General features: G+C 40.4%; 1 protein-coding gene across 3 annotated transcripts; it reads left to right on the top strand.

The window, feature by feature from the left end:
• Window positions 1-1,808: 1,808 nt before the first annotated feature.
• On the top strand, window positions 1,809-9,473 carry LOC144409958 (uncharacterized). 3 transcript variants are annotated; one of them, XR_013468065.1, is made up of 2 exons: window positions 1,809-9,061; window positions 9,416-9,473. XR_013468065.1 is itself a non-coding variant. In XM_078105038.1 (2 exons), the coding sequence occupies exon 2, from the start codon at window positions 2,694-2,696 to the stop codon at window positions 8,766-8,768; it is 6,075 nt and encodes a 2,024-aa protein (XP_077961164.1). In that variant the 5' UTR covers window positions 1,809-2,045; window positions 2,400-2,693; the 3' UTR covers window positions 8,769-9,473. The 3 variants fall into 3 exon arrangements, 2 of the variants coding, with proteins under 2 accessions (XP_077961164.1, XP_077961165.1); XM_078105038.1 differs by having other exon boundaries at window positions 1,809-2,045; window positions 2,400-9,473; XM_078105039.1 differs by having other exon boundaries at window positions 1,809-8,520; window positions 8,622-9,473.
• The last annotated feature ends 17,067 nt before the right edge of the window (window positions 9,474-26,540 follow it).

Raw genomic sequence — 26,540 nt, 5'->3', positions numbered from 1 at the left:
CAAAACTTAGTTTGAACAAAAAAGGTTGGAAAACTGTTCACAAACCATGATACCATCATAAAACAGATAAATGTACTTTCCTGAGGTGCTAGTTTCATGTAAACACTGTTAACCAATGCATTCTTGTGTTCTGTGCGTTTTCAGCTTTCTCTCGGCCTGCAAACGCCTTAATAGTCAAGAATGCACCAAAACTTAGTTTGAACAAAAAAGGTTGGAAAACTATTCACAAACCATGATACCATCATAAAACAGATAAATGTACTTTCCTGAGGTGCTAGTTTTAGGTAAACACTGTTAACCAATGCATTCTTGTGTTCTGTGCGTTTTCAGCTTTCTCTCGGCCTGCAAACGCCTTAATAGTCATGAATGCACCAAAACTTAGTTTGAACAAAAACGGTTGGAAAACTATTCACAAACCATGATACCATCATAAAACAGATAAATGTACTTTCCTGAGGTGCTAGTTTTAGGTAAACACTGTTAACCAATGCATTCTTGTGTTCTGTGCGTTTTCAGCTTTCTCTCGGCCTGCAAACGCCTTAATAGTCATGAATGCACCAAAACTTAGTTTGAACAAAAACGGTTGGAAAACTATTCACAAACCATGATACCATCATAAAACAGATAAATGTACTCTCCTGAGGTGCTAGTTTTAGGTAAACACTGTTAACCAATGCATTCTTGTGTTCTGTGCGTTTTCAGCTTTCTCTCGGCCTGCAAACGCCTTAATAGTCAGGAATGCAACAAAACTTAGTTTGAACAAAAAAGGTTGGAAAACTATTCACAAACCATGATACCATCATAAAACAGATAAATGTACTTTCCTGAGGTGCTAGTTTTAGGTAAACACTGTTAACCAATGCATTCTTGTGTTCTGTGCGTTTTCAGCTTTCTCTCGGCCTGCAAACGCCTTAATAGTCATGAATGCACCAAAACTTAGTTTGAACAAAAACGGTTGGAAAACTATTCACAAACCATGATACCATCATAAAACAGATAAATGTACTCTCCTGAGGTGCTAGTTTTAGGTAAACACTGTTAACCAATGCATTCTTGTGTTCTGTGCGTTTTCAGCTTTCTCTCGGCCTGCAAACGCCTTAATAGTCATGAATGCAACAAAACTTAGTTTGAACAAAAAAGGTTGGAAAACTATTCTCAAACCATGATACCATCATAAAACAGATAAATGTACTTTCCTGAGGTGCTAGATTTAGGAAAACACTGTTAACCAATGCATTCTTGTGTTCTGTGCGTTTTTAAGCCTTCTCTCGGCCTGCAAACGCCTTATTAGTCATGAATGCACCAAAACTTGGTTTGAACAAAAAGGTTGGAAAACTATTCACAAACCATGATACCATCATAAAGCAGATAAATGTACTTTCCTGAGGTGCTAGTTTTAGGTAAACACTGTTAACCAATGCATTCTTGTGTTATGTGCGTTTTCAGCTTTCTCTCGGCCTGCAAACAACTTAATAGTCAAGAATGCACCAAAACTTAGTTTGAACAAAAAAGGTTGGAAAACTATTCACAAACCATGATACCATCATAAAACAGATAAAGGTACTTTCCTGAGGTGCTAGTTTTAGGTAAACACTGTTAACCAATGCATTCTTGTGTTCTGTGCGTTTTCAGCTTTCTCTCGGCCTGCAAACGCCTTAATAGTCATGAATGCACCAAAACTTAGTTTGAACAAAGAAGGTTGGAAAACTATTCACAAACCATGATACCATCATAAAACAGATAAATGTACTTTCCTGAGGTGCTAGTTTTATGTAAACATTGTTAACCAATGCATTCTTGTGTTATGTGTGTTGAGTTGAGTTGCAGACCGAGCCCCTCTCTGGCTGGGAGGTAGGTTTAGGTGAGTCTCTCAGGCTGGAGGCGGAGATTTTAATGCACCAGGTGGAGAGGATCTGGTGATCAGGGGGGTTGGAGTCACTCACTCACAGGACAGTGAAGAGCGAGCAGTGTGAGAAAGCGAGATTGAAGAGCTTGGAAAGAGGAGACTGCAGGAATAAAGCTTGCAAAGGCTGAAGAAGGAGCCGGTGAGCTTTTGAGTGGCTGACTACTTATGGCATGAAATGCAAAATCAAATGTCCATATATTTAATGTGTTTTAAAAAGTATTCAAGCTAAAAGTAATTGGATAAAACTTGATTTGTGTGTATTCAGCGGAGTTAAAATCTGGTGAAGTTTAAAGGTTAAAATCATCATTAAATAGTGTTTTAAAAATGTATTTAATTTAGTAGTGGGATACTTTAAATTTGGGTTGTCTTTCTACTTATTTTGAGGTTAATTTCCAGTAGATTATAAATTAAGTATGTGATGTTGGGTATGTGAATTGATTATGGTTTCTTGGGTTATATTTCTTTGACCTTACATTCATGTTTGTATTTCAAGGTTTTTCACCTGGTTTGACCTGGACAATTTTAAAAATAAAAAGCAAGAAAGCAAAGAAGTCCGAATCTTGGTCATTGAGTGGAATCCAGTCTACACTTCTTAGCAAGCTGCCCTTTCAAGTGGGGGGCTGCAGTTTGACCCTCACAAAAGTGAGACACTTGACAGTGAAAAACCGCCACTGGTGCGAAGACTGGAGCGAAGTATCCTGAACTGCAACTGGCCAGGCCTGGAAGTCCAGAGGCCTAGTAACACTGAAGATCACCCCTCCCACACCGAATCCTGGTGAAAAGGAAGATGGCTGACTCAAAGTCACTGGAGCAGCTTAAAGCTAGTAGGACGTCTGCAAAGCGACAATTCTCCCGGCTGTCCAACAACATTGTCCGGATGCACGCCATAATGGCTGAAGAGGAGCTCAGAGACCATTTCAAAAGGCTCATAACTGAGGCCAACAAAGTCATGGAAGCAAATGACGATGTGGAGGCCCAGTACCTTGCAGAAGTGGAGCTGGACGCAGATCCTGATGAAGTTCCCGGGTTGAGCAAGCAGCAAAAGGCCGATATTGGGAAAACTGCAAGCGAGTGTGAGATGAAATTGGAAGAGCTGAAGGACCTCATTCGAAAGACACTCTGGGCTAATTTCGGGGAGGAGGAACTGATGATGGCGCTACAGGCTGCAGAGGAGAAAGTAAAGAGTGTGATTTCCTTTGAACCTGGTGGAAATAAAGAGGCCTTTGACTTCATGTTCGACTACATGGAAGGACTGGTTAAGAGGGCGAAGGAGCTGCACACAAAGTGGAAGGGTTGGGCCCCTCCTGCCGAGCAGAAAGACTTCCAGCTGCGTGTACGAGAGCTCGAGCAGATCGTTCCCAAGTTAATGTCCAAAAAGGCAGAGTTCATTGGAGCAAAAGCTAAAGAAGACGCCGAAAGAGTTGTGAGTGCAGCTTCTATCAGCTACCCGACATCAATATCAGCCATCAGACTGAAGCCAACCTCCCTCCCCAAGTTCACTGGCATCAGGCGAGACTTTCATCGCTGGAGAGGAGACTGGGAGGCCCTTCAGAGGCAAGGAGAACCTACTGGGTCAAAAGAAGTAAAAAAGTTCCAGCTTCTTGACAGTTTGGATGACAAGATAATGAGAGATCTTCGATTGATGTCCTATAACACAGCAGATGACATTCTTCGGGTCCTGGAGAACCGGTTTGGAAACCAAACGGCGATTGCCATCGAAATAGTTGAGGAGCTCCAGAGACTTCCAGCTGTCAAAAGTCACCAGCCCAAGAAAATTGTTGAGCTCATCCAAGCTGTTGAAAAAGCCCTTCAAGACCTGAGTGACCTTGGTGACACCGGTGCTTTAAAGAATCCTCTAGTGACAAAGGCAATCGAAAGCAAGCTTCCTGATGCACTGAAGAAAGAGTGGCTTCTCTATGCAGCTGAGAGGAGCAGTGCTCCTCCAGAGAAACGCTTTGACAGTCTTCTGACCTTCCTCAAGAGTCAAGAGAACATCTATGAACAGCTGGACCAATTGAGGGACGAAGAGCTGCCAAGGAAAGAAATCCGACCTGAGCAAAGGCAAGCCAGAACCAGGGCTGCAAACCAGTCAGGTAGCCATCTCTCAGGATGTATCGTCTGTGGGGACATTAAGCATAAGAAGAAGCTGTACTTCTGCAAAAAGTTCCGTGTGCTCAAGCTCACAGAGAAGAAGGACGCAGTGCGAAAACTGGGAGCCTGCTGGAAATGTCTGGAGGTCCATGATGATGATAATCTCTGCAAAACCTCATTTCTGTGCAGAAATCCTGAGTGCGAGGACGGGAGAGACCACCACTACTATCTGTGTCGCAATGCCGAAGCATCCAGGGGCAGCGCAGCCCAGAGGAGGAGCAAAGGCAGCGCAGTGGGAGGTGGCAACAAGAGGGATTACACCGAAGCCCAGGAGGAATTATTCAGGAAGCTCTCCCCTGAATTGGCCCAACAGTGCCGAGACGCATTCTGCAATACAGCAACAAGCACCTCCCACGTCGCAAAGAGTCACTCAAGTCTTCTGGCAGAGGGCGGCCTAGCGGAGTGGCCCGTCATCATGATGCTTTTGGAGGTGACAGCCAATGCTGGACAGAGAATTGGGACCCTGATCGACCTAGCTTCTGACACCAATTATATCACCCATGAGGCAGCAGGTCGGCTCAATCTCAGAAGTGAAGATATCACACTTGTGGTTCATGGGGTGGGAGGCATGAAAGTCTTTGTTAAAACAAAGCGGTATCTCCTGAAAATCCGGGTTGGCACCTCAAGAAGCGCTCTCAAGTCCCACCAGCTGGTTTGCTACGGCTTAGACCGCATTGCAGATATCCACAGACATGTGTCAGCCAGAAAACTGCAACAGTTCTTCCCAGATGTCCCGCTCAGCGACCTGACAAGGCCAAAAGAGATCCAGCTCCTTGTAAGTCACAAGGAGGGTCAACTGGCTCCACAGAAAATCCGAACGGTGGGGGACCTCGTACTGTGGGATGGACCAATGGGGAAGACAGTTGCTGGCACCCATCCTGAGCTGTTTGAGGAGGTCACTGTATCAGCCCATACGTCGAGGACACACTTTGCCAGGTCTATGAGAACTGCTGCTGCAAAGTATGAAGAACACACCTGCGCAGTCCCCGTTCATCCTCCTCAAAGCCAGCGAGCCCCAACTTCCGCCCAACCTCAGATATCCAGCTGTGCTGCTACTACATCCAGTTTCATCGACTGGTGGAAATGGGAAAGCATTGGTGCTGGTTGTGTTCCGAGATGTGGGGGCTGTCGTTGCGGAAACTGTCAGCCAGGCGGCAAAGAAATGACCCTCGCTGAAGAAAGGGAGCTGGAGGTGGTAAAGAGCGGGCTCACATATGTAGCAGCTGATGACCACAGTGAGAGGCCTCACTGGCACACTAAGTACCCCTGGGTGGAAGATCCAGCCACATTACCAAGCAACAGAAGCGCAGTCGAGGCCACATTCTTGAGGACTGAGAGGCAACTGGCCAGGGAGCCAGAATGGAAGGCCGCCTATGCCGCTCAAGTGCACGAGATGGTCGAGCGCAGGGCTGCAATGAAGTTGACCAAAGATGTACTTCGTGAATGGACTGGCCCAGTATGGTACATTAGCCACCTCATCGCACCCAACCCACACTCCGTCACAACTCCGGTAAGACTGGTCTGGAACAGCAGTCAAAAGTGCAGAGGGGTGAGCCTCAATGATCTCCTGCTGAAAGGCCCAGACGTCCTTAACTCAATCCGTGCTGTGCTTCTTAAATTCCGGAGGGGAGGGTTTGCTGCTTTAGGAGATGTAAAGAAAATGTACAATTCAGTGTGGCTGGAAGATCAAGAGGTGCATTTGCATAGGTTCCTGTGGCGTGACTCTGAGGAAGAAGAGCTGGCTGAATATGCAGTCACGAGAGTTAACATTGGAGACAAGCCAGCAGGCTGCATCGCTCAACTCGCCATGAGAGAGACTGCTAACCTCCCTCAGTTCAGCCATCTTGAGGAAGAGCGTCGAGTGCTGCAGGAAGACAGCTATGTCGATGACCTCTTGACCTCTCATGATAACTTGGACCAACTTAAAGTCATCACGGGAAATGTGGAGCAGATCCTCAAAGCAGGAGGGTTCGAGTTGAAGCCATGGGTCTTCACTGGCCAAAGTAGGAGGGAGTCGTCTGGAAACGACCAGGCGGTTACTCCAAGGACTGTAATTCTGCCGAATCAGCTCAAAGAGGAGGACAACAAAGCCCTTGGCCTTGGCTACACCCTGGAAGATGACAAGCTTCATGTAATGGTTGGGATAAACTTTTCAAGAAGGAAGAGGAAAATGAGACTTGGCCAAGACCTTCGACTGGAGCAGGTGAGAGCTCAGACGCCAGACCCATTGACACGACAAGAGTTACTCAGCCAAGTTTCTGGACTATATGACCCGATTGGCCTAACAACGCCTGTGAAACAGAAAGGGGCCATTTTGGTTCGGAGAGCATTTCAAGAGGCCAAACCCAAATGTAGCACCAGCAAAGACACTTGGGATCTTGCGCTATCAGAAAAGCTCAGAGAAGATGCCATCAGCCTTTTCGAAGAATACGCCAAGCTGAGTAAGGTCAAGTTTCATAGAGCCCTTACGCCAGCAGGTGCACCGGCTGAACCTGATGCAATCACCTTCTCTGATGGCAGCGAGCATGCGTATGGTGCCGTCCTGTACCTACGGTGGGCCTGTAACCAAGGGTCCATGGTGAGGCTGGTGGAGTCTAAAGCTAAGTTGACCCCTTTGGACCACAAGGGGGAAGCAGTCAAGTCAGAGCTTTGTGGAGCAGTATTCGCCGCCCGGTTAAAAAAGTACTTTGAGCAACATGGCCGGATTCAAGTCAAGCAGTGGTACCACTTTGTTGACAGTCAAACAGTCCTTGGTGCAATTCAACGTGAGAGCTATGGCTTTCAGACTTTCTTTGCCAACAGGATTGGAGAAATCCAAGGCAGCACGCAACGTCAGGATTGGTGGTGGATCCCTGGAACGCTCAACATTGCTGATATTATCACTCGTGGGGCTGGTACAAAAGATTTGGCTGAAGGTTCACCATGGCAGCAAGGACCAGAGTTCCTGAGTTTACCAGCAAATGAGTGGCCAATTAAGTCTGCAAAGGACGTATCCGCAACTGCCAGAGAGAGTGTTGGAAAGATGCAAAAGAAAACATTTACTGCCGTACTCGCAAGAGCTCAGGTGAAGAAAGGGCCACCAGACCTGGAGGGTCGGAGACCACCTGCTGGTGCTGCTGTCCGAAACCTGGTGGATGAAGGACGGTTCAGCAACCTGACTCACCTGGTTAAAGCGGTTGCCCAGGTCTGGAGAGCAGCTAAGTGCTTTGCAGCTCAAAGCAGGATCTTGGGGACTCCAAAGTGGGAGGCAGTTTCATCAGCCGGGGTCATCACTGCAACAGAGCGCCAAGACGCCTTAAGAGACCTTTTTCTTGCTGCACAAGAGGGCGTGACCTTTCCAACAACCACAACGGACCGGTTGGTAGTCTTCAAAGAAGAAGGAACGGGGCTACTAGTTTGTGGTGGGAGGGTCCAGGCTTTTAATGAGGACCGAGTTAGTGTTCCCCTCTTACCTTACAGTGCCTGGGTTTCAACATTGTTGGTTCGTGAAGCTCACAGCAGGGGTCACGAGGGAACAGCTGCTACTCTACTGAAAGTGAGAAAGAGAGCATGGGTCATCAAGGGACGGAGAATTGCTCAAAAAATCATTGAAAACTGTGTGATTTGCAAGAAAGCCAGAGCTAGAAGATGTCGCCAAGTGATGGGTGATCTGCCTCAAGAGAGAACCAGGCCAGCGGCTCCATTTGAATTCACGGCAGTTGACCTGTTTGGACCGTATCTGGTCAAGGATGATGTGAAGAAGAGAGTCCGGATGAAGGTTTGGGGCGTCGTATTCTGCTGTATGGCCAGTAGAGCAATCCACACAGAGCTGGCCAACACCATGTCGACTGAAAGCTTTCTGATGGCTTATCAGAGGTTCACAGCAATTCCAGGACATCCTAAGAAGATTTGGTCCGACCCAGGAACCAATTTTGTTGGTGCCAAATCTGTTCTGGAGGAGTTGTATCAGTTTCTGGATGGTTTGGATAGGCCTGTTGTGGAGGAAACTTCAGCTCAAAATGGAACCAGCTGGCATTGGGAAATCCAGCCGGCTGATTCACCTCATCGAAATGGCTCTGCTGAAGCAGCTGTTCGAATTGTGAAGAAGGCGTTCCAGAGTCTGGGGAGAGAATCAGAGCTCAGTTACAGCAAACTTCAGACGACACTTCAGCTCGCTGCTAATCTGTCGAATGAGCGCCCCATTGATGCCAGGGTGCAGAGCTGTGAAGACACCGTGCAGTACATCACACCCAATGCACTCCTGTTGGGGCGGGCATCATCGAGTGGTGACTGGAAAACATTTGTGTTTACGAGCTACCCCTATAAGAGGCTTCAGGAAATGCAGCACCAGGTCAACAAATTCTGGAGGTCCTGGAGCCAACTTGCCGGCCCTAATCTCTTCGTGAGGAGTAAATGGCACACTACACAGAGGAATGTTGCAGACGGAGATATTGTTTGGCTGTGCGACCAAAATGCATTGAGGGGTAACTTTAAGCTTGGGAGGGTTATAAGTGTCAACCCAGACTCCAGAGGCATAGTACGGGATGTGAAAGTCAGAGTTGTGACAAGCTCCTGTATCCCTCAGGTGAGACCTGCAACATCAGCATCCAGGCATCTTGCCTCCAGCATCTGGAGGGACGTTCAGTCCACAATTCTTCATCGGGACGTTCGACGATTGGTGGTTCTGCTGCCAGTGGAGGAGCAGGCAGGAGGCCAAAAAGGGGATCTCTGACCACAAGGTCACTGTGCGATCTTTCCAGCGGTTCTCGTGGGAAGATCGAGTGGGAGGTGTTGAGTTGAGTTGCAGACCGAGCCCCTCTCTGGCTGGGAGGTAGGTTTAGGTGAGTCTCTCAGGCTGGAGGCGGAGATTTTAATGCACCAGGTGGAGAGGATCTGGTGATCAGGGGGGTTGGAGTCACTCACTCACAGGACAGTGAAGAGCGAGCAGTGTGAGAAAGCGAGATTGAAGAGCTTGGAAAGAGGAGACTGCAGGAATAAAGCTTGCAAAGGCTGAAGAAGGAGCCGGTGAGCTTTTGAGTGGCTGACTACTTATGGCATGAAATGCAAAATCAAATGTCCATATATTTAATGTGTTTTAAAAAGTATTCAAGCTAAAAGTAATTGGATAAAACTTGATTTGTGTGTATTCAGCGGAGTTAAAATCTGGTGAAGTTTAAAGGTTAAAATCATCATTAAATAGTGTTTTAAAAATGTATTTAATTTAGTAGTGGGATACTTTAAATTTGGGTTGTCTTTCTACTTATTTTGAGGTTAATTTCCAGTAGATTATAAATTAAGTATGTGATGTTGGGTATGTGAATTGATTATGGTTTCTTGGGTTATATTTCTTTGACCTTACATTCATGTTTGTATTTCAAGGTTTTTCACCTGGTTTGACCTGGACAATTTTAAAAATAAAAAGCAAGAAAGCAAAGAAGTCCGAATCTTGGTCATTGAGTGGAATCCAGTCTACACTTCTTAGCAAGCTGCCCTTTCAAGTGGGGGGCTGCAGTTTGACCCTCACAAAAGTGAGACACTTGACAATGTGCCTTTTCAGCTTTCTCTCGGCCTGCAAACGCCTTAATAGTCAAGAATGCACCAAAACTTAGTTTGAACAAAAAAGGTTGGAAAACTATTCACAAACCATGATACCATCATAAAACAGATAAATGTACTTTCCTGAGGTGCTAGTTTTAGGTAAACACTGTTAACCAATGCATTCTTGTGTTATGTGCCTTTTCAGCTTTCTCTCGGCCTGCAAACGCCTTAATAGTCATGAATGCACCAAAACTTAGTTTGAACAAAGAAGGTTGGAAAACTATTCACAAACCATGATACCATCATCAAACAGATAAATGTACTTTCCCGAGGTGCTAGTTTTATGTAAACACTGTTAACCAATGCATTCTTGTGTTCTGTGCGTTTTCAGCTTTCTCTCGGCCTGCAAACAACTTAATAGTCAAGAATGCACAAAAACTTAGTTTGAACAAAAAAGGTTGGAAAACTATTCACAAACCATGATACCATCATAAAACAGATAAATGTACTTTCCTGAGGTGCTAGTTTTAGGTAAACACTGTTAACCAATGCATTCTTGTGTTCTGTGCGTTTTCAGCTTTCTCTCGGCCTGCAAACGCCTTAATAGTCATGAATGCACCAAAACTTAGTTTGAACAAAAAAGGTTGGAAAACTATTCACAAACCATGATACCATCATAAAACAGATAAATGTACTTTCCTGAGGTGCTAGTTTTAGGTAAACACTGTTAACCAATGCATTCTTGTGTTATGTGCCTTTTCAGCTTTCTCTCGGCCTGCAAACGCCTTAATAGTCAAGAATGCACCAAAACTTAGTTTGAACAAAAAAGCGTTGGAAAACTATTCACAAACCGTGATACCATCATAAAACAGATAAATGTACTTTCCTGAGGTGCTAGTTTTATGTAAACATTGTTAACCAATGCATTCTTGTGTTCTGTGCGTTTTCAGCTTTCTCTCGGCCTGCAAACGCCTTAATAGTCAAGAATGCACCAAAACTTAGTTTGAACAAAAAAGGTTGGAAAACTATTCACAAACCATGATACCATCATAAAACAGATAAATGTACTTTCCTGAGGTGCTAGTTTTAGGTAAACACTGTTAACCAATGCATTCTTGTGTTCTGTGCGTTTTCAGCTTTCTCTCGGCCTGCAAACGCCTTAATAGTCATGAATGCACCAAAACTTAGTTTGAACAAAGAAGGTTGGAAAACTATTCACAAACCATGATACCATCATCAAACAGATAAATGTACTTTCCCGAGGTGCTAGTTTTATGTAAACACTGTTAACCAATGCATTCTTGTGTTCTGTGCGTTTTCAGCTTTCTCTCGGCCTGCAAACAACTTAATAGTCAAGAATGCACAAAAACTTAGTTTGAACAAAAAAGGTTGGAAAACTATTCACAAACCATGATACCATCATAAAACAGATAAATGTACTTTCCTGAGGTGCTAGTTTTAGGTAAACACTGTTAACCAATGCATTCTTGTGTTCTGTGCGTTTTCAGCTTTCTCTCGGCCTGCAAACGCCTTAATAGTCATGAATGCACCAAACCTTAGTTTGAACAAAAAAGGTTGGAAAACTATTCACAAACCATGATACCATCATAAAACAGATAAATGTACTTTCCTGAGGTGCTAGTTTTAGGTAAACACTGTTAACCAATGCATTCTTGTGTTATGTGCCTTTTCAGCTTTCTCTCGGCCTGCAAACGCCTTAATAGTCAAGAATGCACCAAAACTTAGTTTGAACAAAAAAGGTTGGAAAACTATTCACAAACCGTGATACCATCATAAAACAGATAAATGTACTTTCCTGAGGTGCTAGTTTTATGTAAACATTGTTAACCAATGCATTCTTGTGTTCTGTGCGTTTTCAGCTTTCTCTCGGCCTGCAAACGCCTTAATAGTCAAGAATGCACCAAAACTTAGTTTGAACAAAAAAGGTTGGAAAACTATTCACAAACCATGATACCATCATAAAACAGATAAATGTACTTTCCTGAGGTGCTAGTTTTAGGTAAACACTGTTAACCAATGCATTCTTGTGTTCTGTGCGTTTTCAGCTTTCTCTCGGCCTGCAAACTGCAAACGCCTTAATAGTCAAGAATGCACCAAAACTTAGTTTGAACAAAAAAGGTTGGAAAACTATTCACAAACCGTGATACCATCATAAAACAGATAAATGTACTTTCCCGAGGTGCTAGTTTTATGTAAACACTGTTAACCAATGCATTCTTGTGTTCTGTGCGTTTTCAGCTTTCTCTCGGCCTGCAAACAACTTAATAGTCAAGAATGCACAAAAACTTAGTTTGAACAAAAAAGGTTGGAAAACTATTCACAAACCATGATACCATCATAAAACAGATACATGTACTTTCCTGAGGTGCTAGTTTTAGGTAAACACTGTTAACCAATGCATTCTTGTGTTCTGTGCGTTTTCAGCTTTCTCTCGGCCTGCAAACGCCTTAATAGTCATGAATGCACCAAAACTTAGTTTGAACAAAAAAGGTTGGAAAACTGTTCACAAACCATGATACCATCATAAAACAGATAAATGTACTTTCCTGAGGTGCTAGTTTCATGTAAATACTGTTAACCAATGCATTCTTGTGTTCTGTGCGTTTTCAGCTTTCTCTCGGCCTGCAAACGCCTTAATAGTCAAGAATGCACCAAAACTTAGTTTGAACAAAAAAGGTTGGAAAACTATTCACAAACCATGATACCATCATAAAACAGATAAATGTACTTTCCTGAGGTGCTAGTTTTAGGTAAACACTGTTAACCAATGCATTCTTGTGTTCTGTGCGTTTTCAGCTTTCTCTCGGCCTGCAAACGCCCTAATAGTCATGAATGCACCAAAACTTAGTTTGAACAAAGAAGGTTGGAAAACTATTCACAAACCATGATACCATCATAAAACAGATAAATGTACTTTCCCGAGGTGCTAGTTTTATGTAAACACTGTTAACCAATGCATTCTTGTGTTCTGTGCGTTTTCAGCTTTCTCTCGGCCTGCAAACGCCTTAATAGTCAAGAATGCACCAAAACTTAGTTTGAACAAAAAAGGTTGGAAAACTATTCACAAACCATGATACCATCATAAAACAGATAAAGGTACTTTCCTGAGGTGCTAGTTTCAGGTAAACACTGTTAACCAATGCATTCTTGTGTTCTGTGCGTTTTCAGCTTTCTCTCGGCCTGCAAACGCCTTAATAGTCAAGAATGCACCAAAACTTAGTTTGAACAAAAAAGGTTGGAAAAATATTCACAAACCATGATACCATCATAAAACAGATAAATGTACTTTCCTGAGGTGCTAGTTTCATGTAAACACTGTTAACCAATGCATTCTTGTGTTCTGTGCGTTTTCAGCTTTCTCTCGGCCTGCAAACGCCTTAATAGTCAAGAATGCACCAAAACTTAGTTTGAACAAAAAAGGTTGGAAAACTATTCACAAACCATGATACCATCATAAAACAGATAAAGGTACTTTCCTGAGGTGCTAGTTTTAGGTAAACACTGTTAACCAATGCATTCTTGTCTTCTGTGCGTTTTCAGCTTTCTCTCGGCCTGCAAACGCCTTAATAGTCATGAATGCACCAAAACTTAGTTTGAACAAAGAAGGTTGGAAAACTATTCACAAACCATGATACCATCATAAAACAGATAAATGTTCTTTCCCGAGGTGCTAGTTTTATGTAAACACTGTTAACCAATGCATTCTTGTGTTCTGTGCCTTTTCAGCTTTCTCTCGGCCTGCAAACTGCAAACGCCTTAATAGTCAAGAATGCACCAAAACTTAGTTTGAACAAAAAAGGTTGGAAAACTATTCACAAACCGTGATACCATCATAAAACAGATAAATGTACTTTCCTGAGGTGCTAGTTTTAGGTAAACACCGTTAACCAATGCATTCTTGTGTTCTGTGCGTTTTCAGCTTTCTCTCGGCCTGCAAACGCCTTAATAGTCAAGAATGCACAAAAACTTAGTTTGAACAAAAAAGGTTGGAAAACTATTCACAAACCATGATACCATCATAAAACAGATACATGTACTTTCCTGAGGTGCTAGTTTTAGGTAAACACCGTTAACCAATGCATTCTTGTGTTATGTGCGTTTTCAGCTTTCTCTCGGCCTGCAAACAACTTAATAGTCAAGAATGCACCAAAACTTAGTTTGAACAAAAAAGGTTGGAAAACTATTCACAAACCATGATACCATCATAAAACAGATAAATGTACTTTCCCGAGGTGCTAGTTTTATGTAAACACTGTTAACCAATGCATTCTTGTGTTCTGTGCGTTTTCAGCTTTCTCTCGGCCTGCAAACGCCTTAATAGTCAAGAATGCACCAAAACTTAGTTTGAACAAAAAAGGTTGGAAAACTATTCACAAACCATGATACCATCATAAAACAGATAAATGTACTTTCCTGAGGTGCTAGTTTTAGGTAAACACTGTTAACCAATGCATTCTTGTGTTCTGTGCGTTTTCAGCTTTCTCTCGGCCTGCAAACGCCTTAATAGTCATGAATGCACCAAAACTTAGTTTGAACAAAGAAGGTTGGAAAACTATTCACAAACCATGATACCATCATCAAACAGATAAATGTACTTTCCCGAGGTGCTAGTTTTATGTAAACACTGTTAACCAATGCATTCTTGTGTTCTGTGCGTTTTCAGCTTTCTCTCGGCCTGCAAACGCCTTAATAGTCAAGAATGCACCAAAACTTAGTTTGAACAAAAAAGGTTGGAAAACTATTCACAAACCATGATACCATCATAAAACAGATAAATGTACTTTCCTGAGGTGCTAGTTTTAGGTAAACACTGTTAACCAATGCATTCTTGTGTTCTGTGCGTTTTCAGCTTTCTCTCGGCCTGCAAACGCCTTAATAGTCAAGAATGCACAAAAACTTAGTTTGAACAAAAACAGTTGGAAAACTATTCACAAACCATGATACCACCATAAAACAGATAAATGTACTTTCCTGAGGTGTTAGTTTTAGGTAAACACTGTTAACCAATGCATTCTTGTGTTCTGTGCGTTTTCAGCTTTCTCTCGGCCTGCAAACGCCTTAATAGTCATGAATGCACCAAAACTTAGTTTGAACAAAAAAGGTTGGAAAACTATTCACAAACCATGATACCATCATAAAAGAGATAAATGTACTTTCCCGAGGTACTAGTTTTAGGTAAACACTGTTAACCAATGCATTCTTGTGTTCTGTGCGTTTTCAGCTTTCTCTCGGCCTGCAAACGCCTTAATAGTCAAGAATGCACAAAAACTTAGTTTGAGTAAAAAAAGCTGGAAAACTATTCACAAACCATGATACCATCATAAAACAGATAAATGTACTTTCCTGAGGTGCTAGTTTTATGTAAACACTGTTAACCAATGCATTCTTGTGTTCTGTGCGTTTTCAGCTTTCTCTCGGCCTGCAAACGCCTTAATAGTCAAGAATGCACCAAAACTTAGTTTGAACAAAAAAGGTTGGAAAACTATTCACAAACCATGATACCATCATAAAACAGATAAATGTACTTTCCTGAGGTGCTAGTTTTAGGTAAACACTGTTAACCAATGCATTCTTGTGTTCTGTGCGTTTTCAGCTTTCTCTCGGCCTGCAAACGCCTTAATAGTCATGAATGCACCAAAACTTAGTTTGAACAAAGAAGGTTGGAAAACTATTCACAAACCATGATACCATCATAAAACAGATAAATGTACTTTCCCGAGGTGCTAGTTTTATGTAAACACTGTTAACCAATGCATTCTTGTGTTCTGTGCGTTTTCAGCTTTCTCTCGGCCTGCAAACGCCTTAATAGTCAAGAATGCACCAAAACTTAGTTTGAACAAAAAAGGTTGGAAAACTATTCACAAACCATGATACCATCATAAAACAGATAAAGGTACTTTCCTGAGGTGCTAGTTTCAGGTAAACACTGTTAACCAATGCATTCTTGTGTTCTGTGCGTTTTCAGCTTTCTCTCGGCCTGCAAACGCCTTAATAGTCAAGAATGCACCAAAACTTAGTTTGAACAAAAAAGGTTGGAAAACTATTCACAAACCATGATACCATCATAAAACAGATAAATGTACTTTCCTGAGTTGCTAGTTTTATGTAAACAATGTTAACCAATGCATTCTTGTGTTCTGTACGTTTTCAGCTTTCTCTCGGCCTGCAAACGCCTTAATAGTCATGAATGCACCAAAACTTAGTTTGAACAAAAACGGTTGGAAAACTATTCACAAACCATGATACCATCATAAAACAGATAAATGTACTTTCCTGAGGTGCTAGTTTTAGGTAAACACTGTTAACCAATGCATTCTTGTGTTCTGTGCGTTTTCAGCTTTCTCTCGGCCTGCAAACGCCTTAATAGTCAAGAATGCACCAAAACTTAGTTTGAACAAAAACGGTTGGAAAACTATTCACAAACCATGATACCATCATAAAACAGATAAATGTACTTTCCTGAGGTGCTAGTTTTAGGTAAACACTGTTAACCAATGCATTCTTGTGTTCTGTGCGTTTTCAGCTTTCTCTCGGCCTGCAAACGCCTTAATAGTCATGAATGCACCAAAACTTAGTTTGAACAAAAACGGTTGGAAAACTATTCACAAACCATGATACCATCATAAAACAGATAAATGTACTTTCCTGAGGTGCTAGTTTTAGGTAAACACTGTTAACCAATGCATTCTTGTGTTCTGTGCGTTTTCAGCTTTCTCTCGGCCTGCAAACGCCTTAATAGTCATGAATGCACCAAAACTTAGTTTGAACAAAAACGGTTGGAAAACTATTCACAAACCATGATACCATCATAAAACAGATAAATGTACTCTCCTGAGGTGCTAGTTTTAGGTAAACACTGTTAACCAATGCATTCTTGTGTTCTGTGCGTTTTCAGCTTTCTCTCGGCCTGCAAACGCCTTAATAGTCATGAATGCACCAAAACTTAGTTTGAACAAAAACGGTTGGAAAACTATTCACAAACCATGATACCATCATAAAACAGATAAATGTACTCTCCTGAGGTGCTAGTTTTAGGTAAACACTGTTAACCAATGCATTCTTGTGTTCTGTGCGTTTTCAGCTTTCTCTCGGCCTGCAAACGCCTTAATAGTCATGAATGCAACAAAACTTAGTTTGAACAAAAAAGGTTGGAAAACTATTCTCAAACCATGATACCATCATAAAACAGATAAATGTACTTTCCTGAGGTGCTAGATTTAGGAAAACACTGTTAACCAATGCATTCTTGTGTTCTGTGCGTTTTTAAGCCTTCTCTCGGCCTGCAAACGCCTTATTAGTCATGAATGCACCAAAACTTAGTTTGAACAAAAAGGTTGGAAAACTATTCACAAACCATGATACCATCATAAAGCAGATAAATGTACTTTCCTGAGGTGCTAGTTTTAGGTAAACACTGTTAACCAATGCATTCTTGTGTTATGTGCGTTTTCAGCTTTCTCTCGGCCTGCAAACAACTTAATAGTCAAGAATGCACCAAAACTTAGTTTGAACAAAAAAGGTTGGAAAACTATTCACAAACCATGATACCATCATAAAACAGATAAAGGTACTTTCCTGAGGTGCTAGTTTTAGGTAAACACTGTTAACCAATGCATTCTTGTGTTCTGTGCGTTTTCAGCTTTCTCTCGGCCTGCAAACGCCTTAATAGTCATGAATGCACCAAAACTTAGTTTGAACAAAGAAGGTTGGAAAACTATTCACAAACCATGATACCATCATAAAACAGATAAATGTACTTTCCTGAGGTGCTAGTTTTATGTAAACATTGTTAACCAATGCATTCTTGTGTTATGTGCCTTTTCAGCTTTCTCTCGGCCTGCAAACGCCTTAATAGTCAAGAATGCACCAAAACTTAGTTTGAACAAAAAAGGTTGGAAAACTATTCACAAACCATGATACCATCATAAAACAGATAAATGTACTTTCCTGAGGTGCTAGTTTTAGGTAAACACTGTTAACCAATGCATTCTTGTGTTATGTGCCTTTTCAGCTTTCTCTCGGCCTGCAAACGCCTTAATAGTCATGAATGCACCAAAACTTAGTTTGAACAAAGAAGGTTGGAAAACTATTCACAAACCATGATACCATCATCAAACAGATAAATGTACTTTCCCGAGGTGCTAGTTTTATGTAAACACTGTTAACCAATGCATTCTTGTGTTCTGTGCGTTTTCAGCTTTCTCTCGGCCTGCAAACAACTTAATAGTCAAGAATGCACAAAAACTTAGTTTGAACAAAAAAGGTTGGAAAACTATTCACAAACCATGATACCATCATAAAACAGATAAATGTACTTTCCTGAGGTGCTAGTTTTAGGTAAACACTGTTAACCAATGCATTCTTGTGTTCTGTGCGTTTTCAGCTTTCTCTCGGCCTGCAAACGCCTTAATAGTCATGAATGCACCAAAACTTAGTTTGAACAAAAAAGGTTGGAAAACTATTCACAAACCATGATACCATCATAAAACAGATAAATGTACTTTCCTGAGGTGCTAGTTTTAGGTAAACACTGTTAACCAATGCATTCTTGTGTTATGTGCCTTTTCAGCTTTCTCTCGGCCTGCAAACGCCTTAATAGTCAAGAATGCACCAAAACTTAGTTTGAACAAAAAAGGTTGGAAAACTATTCACAAACCGTGATACCATCATAAAACAGATAAATGTACTTTCCTGAGGTGCTAGTTTTATGTAAACATTGTTAACCAATGCATTCTTGTGTTCTGTGCGTTTTCAGCTTTCTCTCGGCCTGCAAACGCCTTAATAGTCAAGAATGCACCAAAACTTAGTTTGAACAAAAAAGGTTGGAAAACTATTCACAAACCATGATACCATCATAAAACAGATAAATGTACTTTCCTGAGGTGCTAGTTTTAGGTAAACACTGTTAACCAATGCATTCTTGTGTTCTGTGCGTTTTCAGCTTTCTCTCGGCCTGCAAACAACTTAATAGTCAAGAATGCACAAAAACTTAGTTTGAACAAAAAAGGTTGGAAAACTATTCACAAACCATGATACCATCATAAAACAGATAAATGTACTTTCCTGAGGTGCTAGTTTTAGGTAAACACTGTTAACCAATGCATTCTTGTGTTCTGTGCGTTTTCAGCTTTCTCTCGGCCTGCAAACGCCTTAATAGTCATGAATGCACCAAAACTTAGTTTGAACAAAAAAGGTTGGAAAACTATTCACAAACCATGATACCATCATAAAACAGATAAATGTACTTTCCTGAGGTGCTAGTTTTAGGTAAACACTGTTAACCAATGCATTCTTGTGTTATGTGCCTTTTCAGCTTTCTCTCGGCCTGCAAACGCCTTAATAGTCAAGAATGCACCAAAACTTAGTTTGAACAAAAAAGGTTGGAAAACTATTCACAAACCGTGATACCATCATAAAACAGATAAATGTACTTTCCTGAGGTGCTAGTTTTATGTAAACATTGTTAACCAATGCATTCTTGTGTTCTGTGCGTTTTCAGCTTTCTCTCGGCCTGCAAACGCCTTAATAGTCAAGAATGCACCAAAACTTAGTTTGAACAAAAAAGGTTGGAAAACTATTCACAAACCGTGATACCATCATAAAACAGATAAATGTACTTTCCCGAGGTGCTAGTTTTATGTAAACACTGTTAACCAATGCATTCTTGTGTTCTGTGCGTTTTCAGCTTTCTCTCGGCCTGCAAACAACTTAATAGTCAAGAATGCACAAAAAATTAGTTTGAACAAAAAAGGTTGGAAAACTATTCACAAACCATGATACCATCATAAAACAGATACATGTACTTTCCTGAGGTGCTAGTTTTAGGTAAACACTGTTAACCAATGCATTCTTGTGTTCTGTGCGTTTTCAGCTTTCTCTCGGCCTGCAAACGCCTTAATAGTCATGAATGCACCAAAACTTAGTTTGAACAAAAAAGGTTGGAAAACTGTTCACAAACCATGATACCATCATAAAACAGATAAATGTACTTTCCTGAGGTGCTAGTTTCATGTAAATACTGTTAACCAATGCATTCTTGTGTTCTGTGCGTTTTCAGCTTTCTCTCGGCCTGCAAACGCCTTAATAGTCAAGAATGCACCAAAACTTAGTTTGAACAAAAAAGGTTGGAAAACTATTCACAAACCATGATACCATCATAAAACAGATAAATGTACTTTCCTGAGGTGCTAGTTTTAGGTAAACACTGTTAACCAATGCATTCTTGTGTTCTGTGCGTTTTCAGCTTTCTCTCGGCCTGCAAACGCCTTAATAGTCATGAATGCACCAAAACTTAGTTTGAACAAAGAAGGTTGGAAAACTATTCACAAACCATGATACCATCATAAAACAGATAAATGTACTTTCCCGAGGTGCTAGTTTTATGTAAACACTGTTAACCAATGCATTCTTGTGTTCTGTGCGTTTTCAGCTTTCTCTCGGCCTGCAAACGCCTTAATAGTCAAGAATGCACCAAAACTTAGTTTGAACAAAAAAGGTTGGAAAACTATTCACAAACCATGATACCATCATAAAACAGATAAATGTACTCTCCTGAGGTGCTAGTTTTATGTAAACACTGTTAACCAATGCATTCTTGTGTTCTGTGCGTTTTCAGCTTTCTCTCGGCCTGCAAACAACTTAATAGTCAAGAATGCACCAAAACTTAGTTTGAACAAAAAAAGTTTGGAAAACTATTCACAAATCATGATACCATCATAAAACAGATAAATGTACTCTCCTGAGGTGCTAGTTTTAGGTAAACACTGTTAACCAATGCATTCTTGTGTTCTGTGCGTTTTCAGCTTTCTCTCGGCCTGCAAACGCCTTAATAGTCAAGAATGCACCAAAACTTAGTTTGAACAAAAAAGGTTGGAAAACTATTCACAAACCATGATACCATCATAAAACAGATAAATGTACTTTCCCGAGGTGCTAGTTTTATGTAAACACTGTTAACCAATGCATTCTTGTGTTCTGTGCGTTTTCAGCTTTCTCTCGGCCTGCAAACAACTTAATAGTCAAGAATGCACAAAAACTTAGTTTGAACAAAAAAGGTTGGAAAACTATTCACAAACCATGATACCATCATAAAACAGATAAATGTACTTTCCTGAGGTGCTAGTTTTAGGTAAACACTGTTAACCAATGCATTCTTGTGTTCTGTGCGTTTTCAGCTTTCTCTCGGCCTGCAAACGCCTTAATAGTCAAGAATGCACAAAAACTTAGTTTGAACAAAAAAGGTTGGAAAACTATTCACAAACCATGATACCATCATAAAACAGATAAATGTACTCTCCTGAGGTGCTAGTTTTATGTAAACACTGTTAACCAATGCATTCTTGTGTTCTGTGCGTTTTCAGCTTTCTCTCGGCCTGCAAACAACTTAATAGTCAAGAATGCACCAAAACTTAGTTTGAACAAAAAAGGTTGGAAAACTATTCACAAACCATGATACCATCATAAAACAGATAAATGTACTTTCCTGAGGTGCTAGTTTTAGGTAAACACTGTTAACCAATGCATTCTTGTGTTCTGTGCGTTTTCAGCTTTCTCTCGGCCTGCAAACGCCTTAATAGTCATGAATGCAACAAAACTTAGTTTGAACAAAAAAGGTTGGAAAACTATTCACAAACCATGATACCATCATAAAACAGATAAATGTACTTTCCTGAGGTGCTAGTTTTAGGTAAACACTGTTAACCAATGCATTCTTGTGTTCTGTGCGTTTTCAGCTTTCTCTCGGCCTGCAAACGCCTTAATAGTCATGAATGCACCAAAACTTAGTTTGAACAAAAAAGGTTGGAAAACTATTCTCAAACCATGATACCATCATAAAACAGATAAATGTACTTTCCTGAGGTGCTAGATTTAGGAAAACACTGTTAACCAATGCATTCTTGTGTTCTGTGCGTTTTTAAGCCTTCTCTCGGCCTGCAAACGCCTTAATAGTCATGAATGCAACAAAACTTAGTTTGAACAAAAAAGGTTGGAAAACTATTCACAAACCATGATACCATCATAAAACAGATAAATGTACTTTCCTGAGGTGCTAGTTTTAGGTAAACACTGTTAACCAATGCATTCTTGTGTTCTGTGCGTTTTCAGCTTTCTCTCGGCCTGCAAACGCCTTAATAGTCATGAATGCAACAAAACTTAGTTTGAACAAAAAAGGTTGGAAAACTATTCTCAAACCATGATACCATCATAAAACAGATAAATGTACTTTCCTGAGGTGCTAGTTTTAGGTAAACACTGTTAACCAATGCATTCTTGTGTTCTGTGCGTTTTCAGCTTTCTCTCGGCCTGCAAACGCCTTAATAGTCAAGAATGCACAAAAACTTAGTTTGAACAAAAAAGGTTGGAAAACTATTCACAAACCATGATACCATCATAAAACAGATAAATGTACTCTCCTGAGGTGCTAGTTTTATGTAAACACTGTTAACCAATGCATTCTTGTGTTCTGTGCGTTTTCAGCTTTCTCTCGGCCTGCAAACAACTTAATAGTCAAGAATGCACCAAAACTTAGTTTGAACAAAAAAGGTTGGAAAACTATTCACAAACCATGATACCATCATAAAACAGATAAATGTACTTTCCTGAGGTGCTAGTTTTAGGTAAACACTGTTAACCAATGCATTCTTGTGTTCTGTGCGTTTTCAGCTTTCTCTCGGCCTGCAAACGCCTTAATAGTCATGAATGCACCAAAACTTAGTTTGAACAAAGAAGGTTGGAAAACTATTCACAAACCATGATACCATCATCAAACAGATAAATGTACTTTCCCGAGGTGCTAGTTTTATGTAAACACTGTTAACCAATGCATTCTTGTGTTATGTGCGTTTTCAGCTTTCTCTCGGCCTGCAAACAACTTAATAGTCAAGAATGCACAAAAACTTAGTTTGAACAAAAAAGGTTGGAAAACTATTCACAAACCATGATACCATCATAAAACAGATAAATGTACTTTCCTGAGGTGCTAGTTTTAGGTAAACACTGTTAACCAATGCATTCTTGTGTTCTGTGCGTTTTCAGCTTTCTCTCGGCCTGCAAACGCCTTAATAGTCATGAATGCAACAAAACTTAGTTTGAACAAAAAAGGTTGGAAAACTATTCACAAACCATGATACCATCATAAAACAGATAAATGTACTTTCCTAAGGTGCTAGTTTTAGGTAAACACTGTTAACCAATGCATTCTTGTGTTCTGTGCGTTTTCAGCTTTCTCTCGGCCTGCAAACGCCTTAATAGTCATGAATGCACCAAAACTTAGTTTGAACAAAAAAGGTTGGAAAACTATTCTCAAACCATGATACCATCATAAAACAGATAAATGTACTTTCCTGAGGTGCTAGATTTAGGAAAACACTGTTAACCAATGCATTCTTGTGTTCTGTGCGTTTTTAAGCCTTCTCTCGGCCTGCAAACGCCTTAATAGTCATGAATGCAACAAAACTTAGTTTGAACAAAAAAGGTTGGAAAACTATTCACAAACCATGATACCATCATAAAACAGATAAATGTACTTTCCTGAGGTGCTAGTTTTAGGTAAACACTGTTAACCAATGCATTCTTGTGTTCTGTGCGTTTTCAGCTTTCTCTCGGCCTGCAAACGCCTTAATAGTCATGAATGCAACAAAACTTAGTTTGAACAAAAAAGGTTGGAAAACTATTCTCAAACCATGATACCATCATAAAACAGATAAATGTACTTTCCTGAGGTGCTAGATTTAGGAAAACACTGTTAACCAATGCATTCTTGTGTTCTGTGCGTTTTTAAGCCTTCTCTCGGCCTGCAAACGCCTTAATAGTCATGAATGCACCAAAACTTAGTTTGAACAAAAAGGTTGGAAAACTATTCACAAACCATGATACCATCATAAAGCAGATAAATGTACTTTCCTGAGGTGCTAGTTTTAGGTAAACACTGTTAACCAATGCATTCTTGTGTTATGTGCGTTTTCAGCTTTCTCTCGGCCTGCAAACAACTTAATAGTCAAGAATGCACAAAAACTTAGTTTGAACAAAAAAGGTTGGAAAACTATTCACAAACCATGATACCATCATAAAACAGATAAATGTACTCTCCTGAGGTGCTAGTTTTAGGTAAACACTGTTAACCAATGCATTCTTGTGTTCTGTGCGTTTTCAGCTTTCTCTCGGCCTGCAAACGCCTTAATAGTCATGAATGCACCAAAACTTAGTTTGAACAAAAAAGGTTGGAAAACTATTCTCAAACCATGATACCATCATAAAACAGATAAATGTACTTTCCTGAGGTGCTAGATTTAGGAAAACACTGTTAACCAATGCATTCTTGTGTTCTGTGCGTTTTTAAGCCTTCTCTCGGCCTGCAAACGCCTTAATAGTCATGAATGCACCAAAACTTAGTTTGAACAAAAAGGTTGGAAAACTATTCACAAACCATGATACCATCATAAAGCAGATGAATGTACTTTCCTGAGGTGCTAGTTTTAGGTAAACACTGTTAACCAATGCATTCTTGTGTTCTGTGCGTTTTCAGCTTTCTCTCGGCCTGCAAACAACTTAATAGTCAAGAATGCACCAAAACTTAGTTTGAACAAAAAAGGTTGGAAAACTATTCACAAACCATGATACCATCATAAAACAGATAAATGTACTCTCCTGAGGTGCTAGTTTTAGGTAAACACTGTTAACCAATGCATTCTTGTGTTCTGTGCGTTTTCAGCTTTCTCTCGGCCTGCAAACGCCTTAATAGTCATGAATGCAACAAAACTTAGTTTGAACAAAAAAGGTTGGAAAACTATTCACAAACCATGATACCATCATAAAACAGATAAATGTACTTTCCTGAGGTGCTAGTTTTAGGTAAACACTGTTAACCAATGCATTCTTGTGTTCTGTGCGTTTTCAGCTTTCTCTCGGCCTGCAAACGCCTTAATAGTCATGAATGCACCAAAACTTAGTTCGAACAAAAAAGGTTGGAAAACTATTCACAAACCATGATACCATCATAAAACAGATAAATGTACTTTCCTGAGGTGCTAGTTTTAGGTAAACACTGTTAACCAATGCATTCTTGTGTTCTGTGCGTTTTCAGCTTTCTCTCGGCCTGCAAACGCCTTAATAGTCAAGAATGCACCAAAACTTAGTTTGAACAAAAAAGGTTGGAAAACTATTCACAAACCATGATACCATCATAAAACAGATAAATGTACTTTCCTGAGGTGCTAGTTTTAGGTAAACACTGTTAACCAATGCATTCTTGTGTTCTGTGCGTTTTCAGCTTTCTCTCGGCCTGCAAACGCCTTAATAGTCAAGAATGCACCAAAACTTAGTTTGAACAAAAAAGGTTGGAAAACTATTCACAAACCATGATACCATCATAAAACAGATACATGTACTTTCCTGAGGTGCTAGTTTTAGGTAAACACTGTTAACCAATGCATTCTTGTGTTATGTGCGTTTTCAGCTTTCTCTCGGCCTGCAAACAACTTAATAGTCAAGAATGCACCAAAACTTAGTTTGAACAAAAAAGGTTGGAAAACTATTCACAAACCATGATACCATCATAAAACAGATAAATGTACTTTCCTGAGGTGCTAGTTTTAGGTAAACACTGTTAACCAATGCATTCTTGTGTTCTGTGCGTTTTCAGCTTTCTCTCGGCCTGCAAACGCCTTAATAGTCAAGAATGCACCAAAACTTAGTTTGAACAAAAAAGGTTGGAAAACTATTCACAAACCGTGATACCATCATAAAACAGATAAATGTACTTTCCTGAGGTGCTAGTTTTAGGTAAACACCGTTAACCAATGCATTCTTGTGTTCTGTGCGTTTTCAGCTTTCTCTCGGCCTGCAAACGCCTTAATAGTCAAGAATGCACCAAAACTTAGTTTGAACAAAAAAGGTTGGAAAACTATTCACAAACCGTGATACCATCATAAAACAGATAAATGTACTTTCCTGAGGTGCTAGTTTTAGGTAAACACCGTTAACCAATGCATTCTTGTGTTCTGTGCGTTTTCAGCTTTCTCTCGGCCTGCAAACGCCTTAATAGTCAAGAATGCACCAAAACTTAGTTTGAACAAAAAAGGTTGGAAAACTATTCACAAACCATGATACCATCATAAAACAGATACATGTACTTTCCTGAGGTGCTAGTTTTAGGTAAACACTGTTAACCAATGCATTCTTGTGTTCTGTGCGTTTTCAGCTTTCTCTTGGCCTGCAAACGCCTTAATAGTCAAGAATGCACCAAAACTTAGTTTGAACAAAAAAGGTTGGAAAACTATTCACAAACCATGATACCATCATAAAACAGATAAATGTACTTTCCTGAGGTGCTAGTTTTAGGTAAACACTGTTAACCAATGCATTCTTGTGTTCTGTGCGTTTTCAGCTTTCTCTCGGCCTGCAAACGCCTTAATAGTCATGAATGCACCAAAACTTAGTTCGAACAAAAAAGGTTGGAAAACTATTCACAAACCATGATACCATCATAAAACAGATAAATGTACTTTCCTGAGGTGCTAGTTTTAGGTAAACACTGTTAACCAATGCATTCTTGTGTTCTGTGCGTTTTCAGCTTTCTCTCGGCCTGCAAACGCCTTAATAGTCAAGAATGCACCAAAACTTAGTTTGAACAAAAAAGGTTGGAAAACTATTCACAAACCATGATACCATCATAAAACAGATAAATGTACTTTCCTGAGGTGCTAGTTTTAGGTAAACACTGTTAACCAATGCATTCTTGTGTTCTGTGCGTTTTCAGCTTTCTCTCGGCCTGCAAACGCCTTAATAGTCAAGAATGCACCAAAACTTAGTTTGAACAAAAAAGGTTGGAAAACTATTCACAAACCATGATACCATCATAAAACAGATACATGTACTTTCCTGAGGTGCTAGTTTTAGGTAAACACTGTTAACCAATGCATTCTTGTGTTATGTGCGTTTTCAGCTT

This window comes from Gasterosteus aculeatus, chromosome 1 (assembly GCF_964276395.1).
Source record: "Gasterosteus aculeatus chromosome 1, fGasAcu3.hap1.1, whole genome shotgun sequence".
Lineage (NCBI taxonomy): Eukaryota > Metazoa > Chordata > Actinopteri > Perciformes > Gasterosteidae > Gasterosteus > Gasterosteus aculeatus.
The sequence above is the reverse complement of the archived record's forward strand: the minus strand, read 5'-3'. Positions and strand labels throughout refer to the sequence as shown.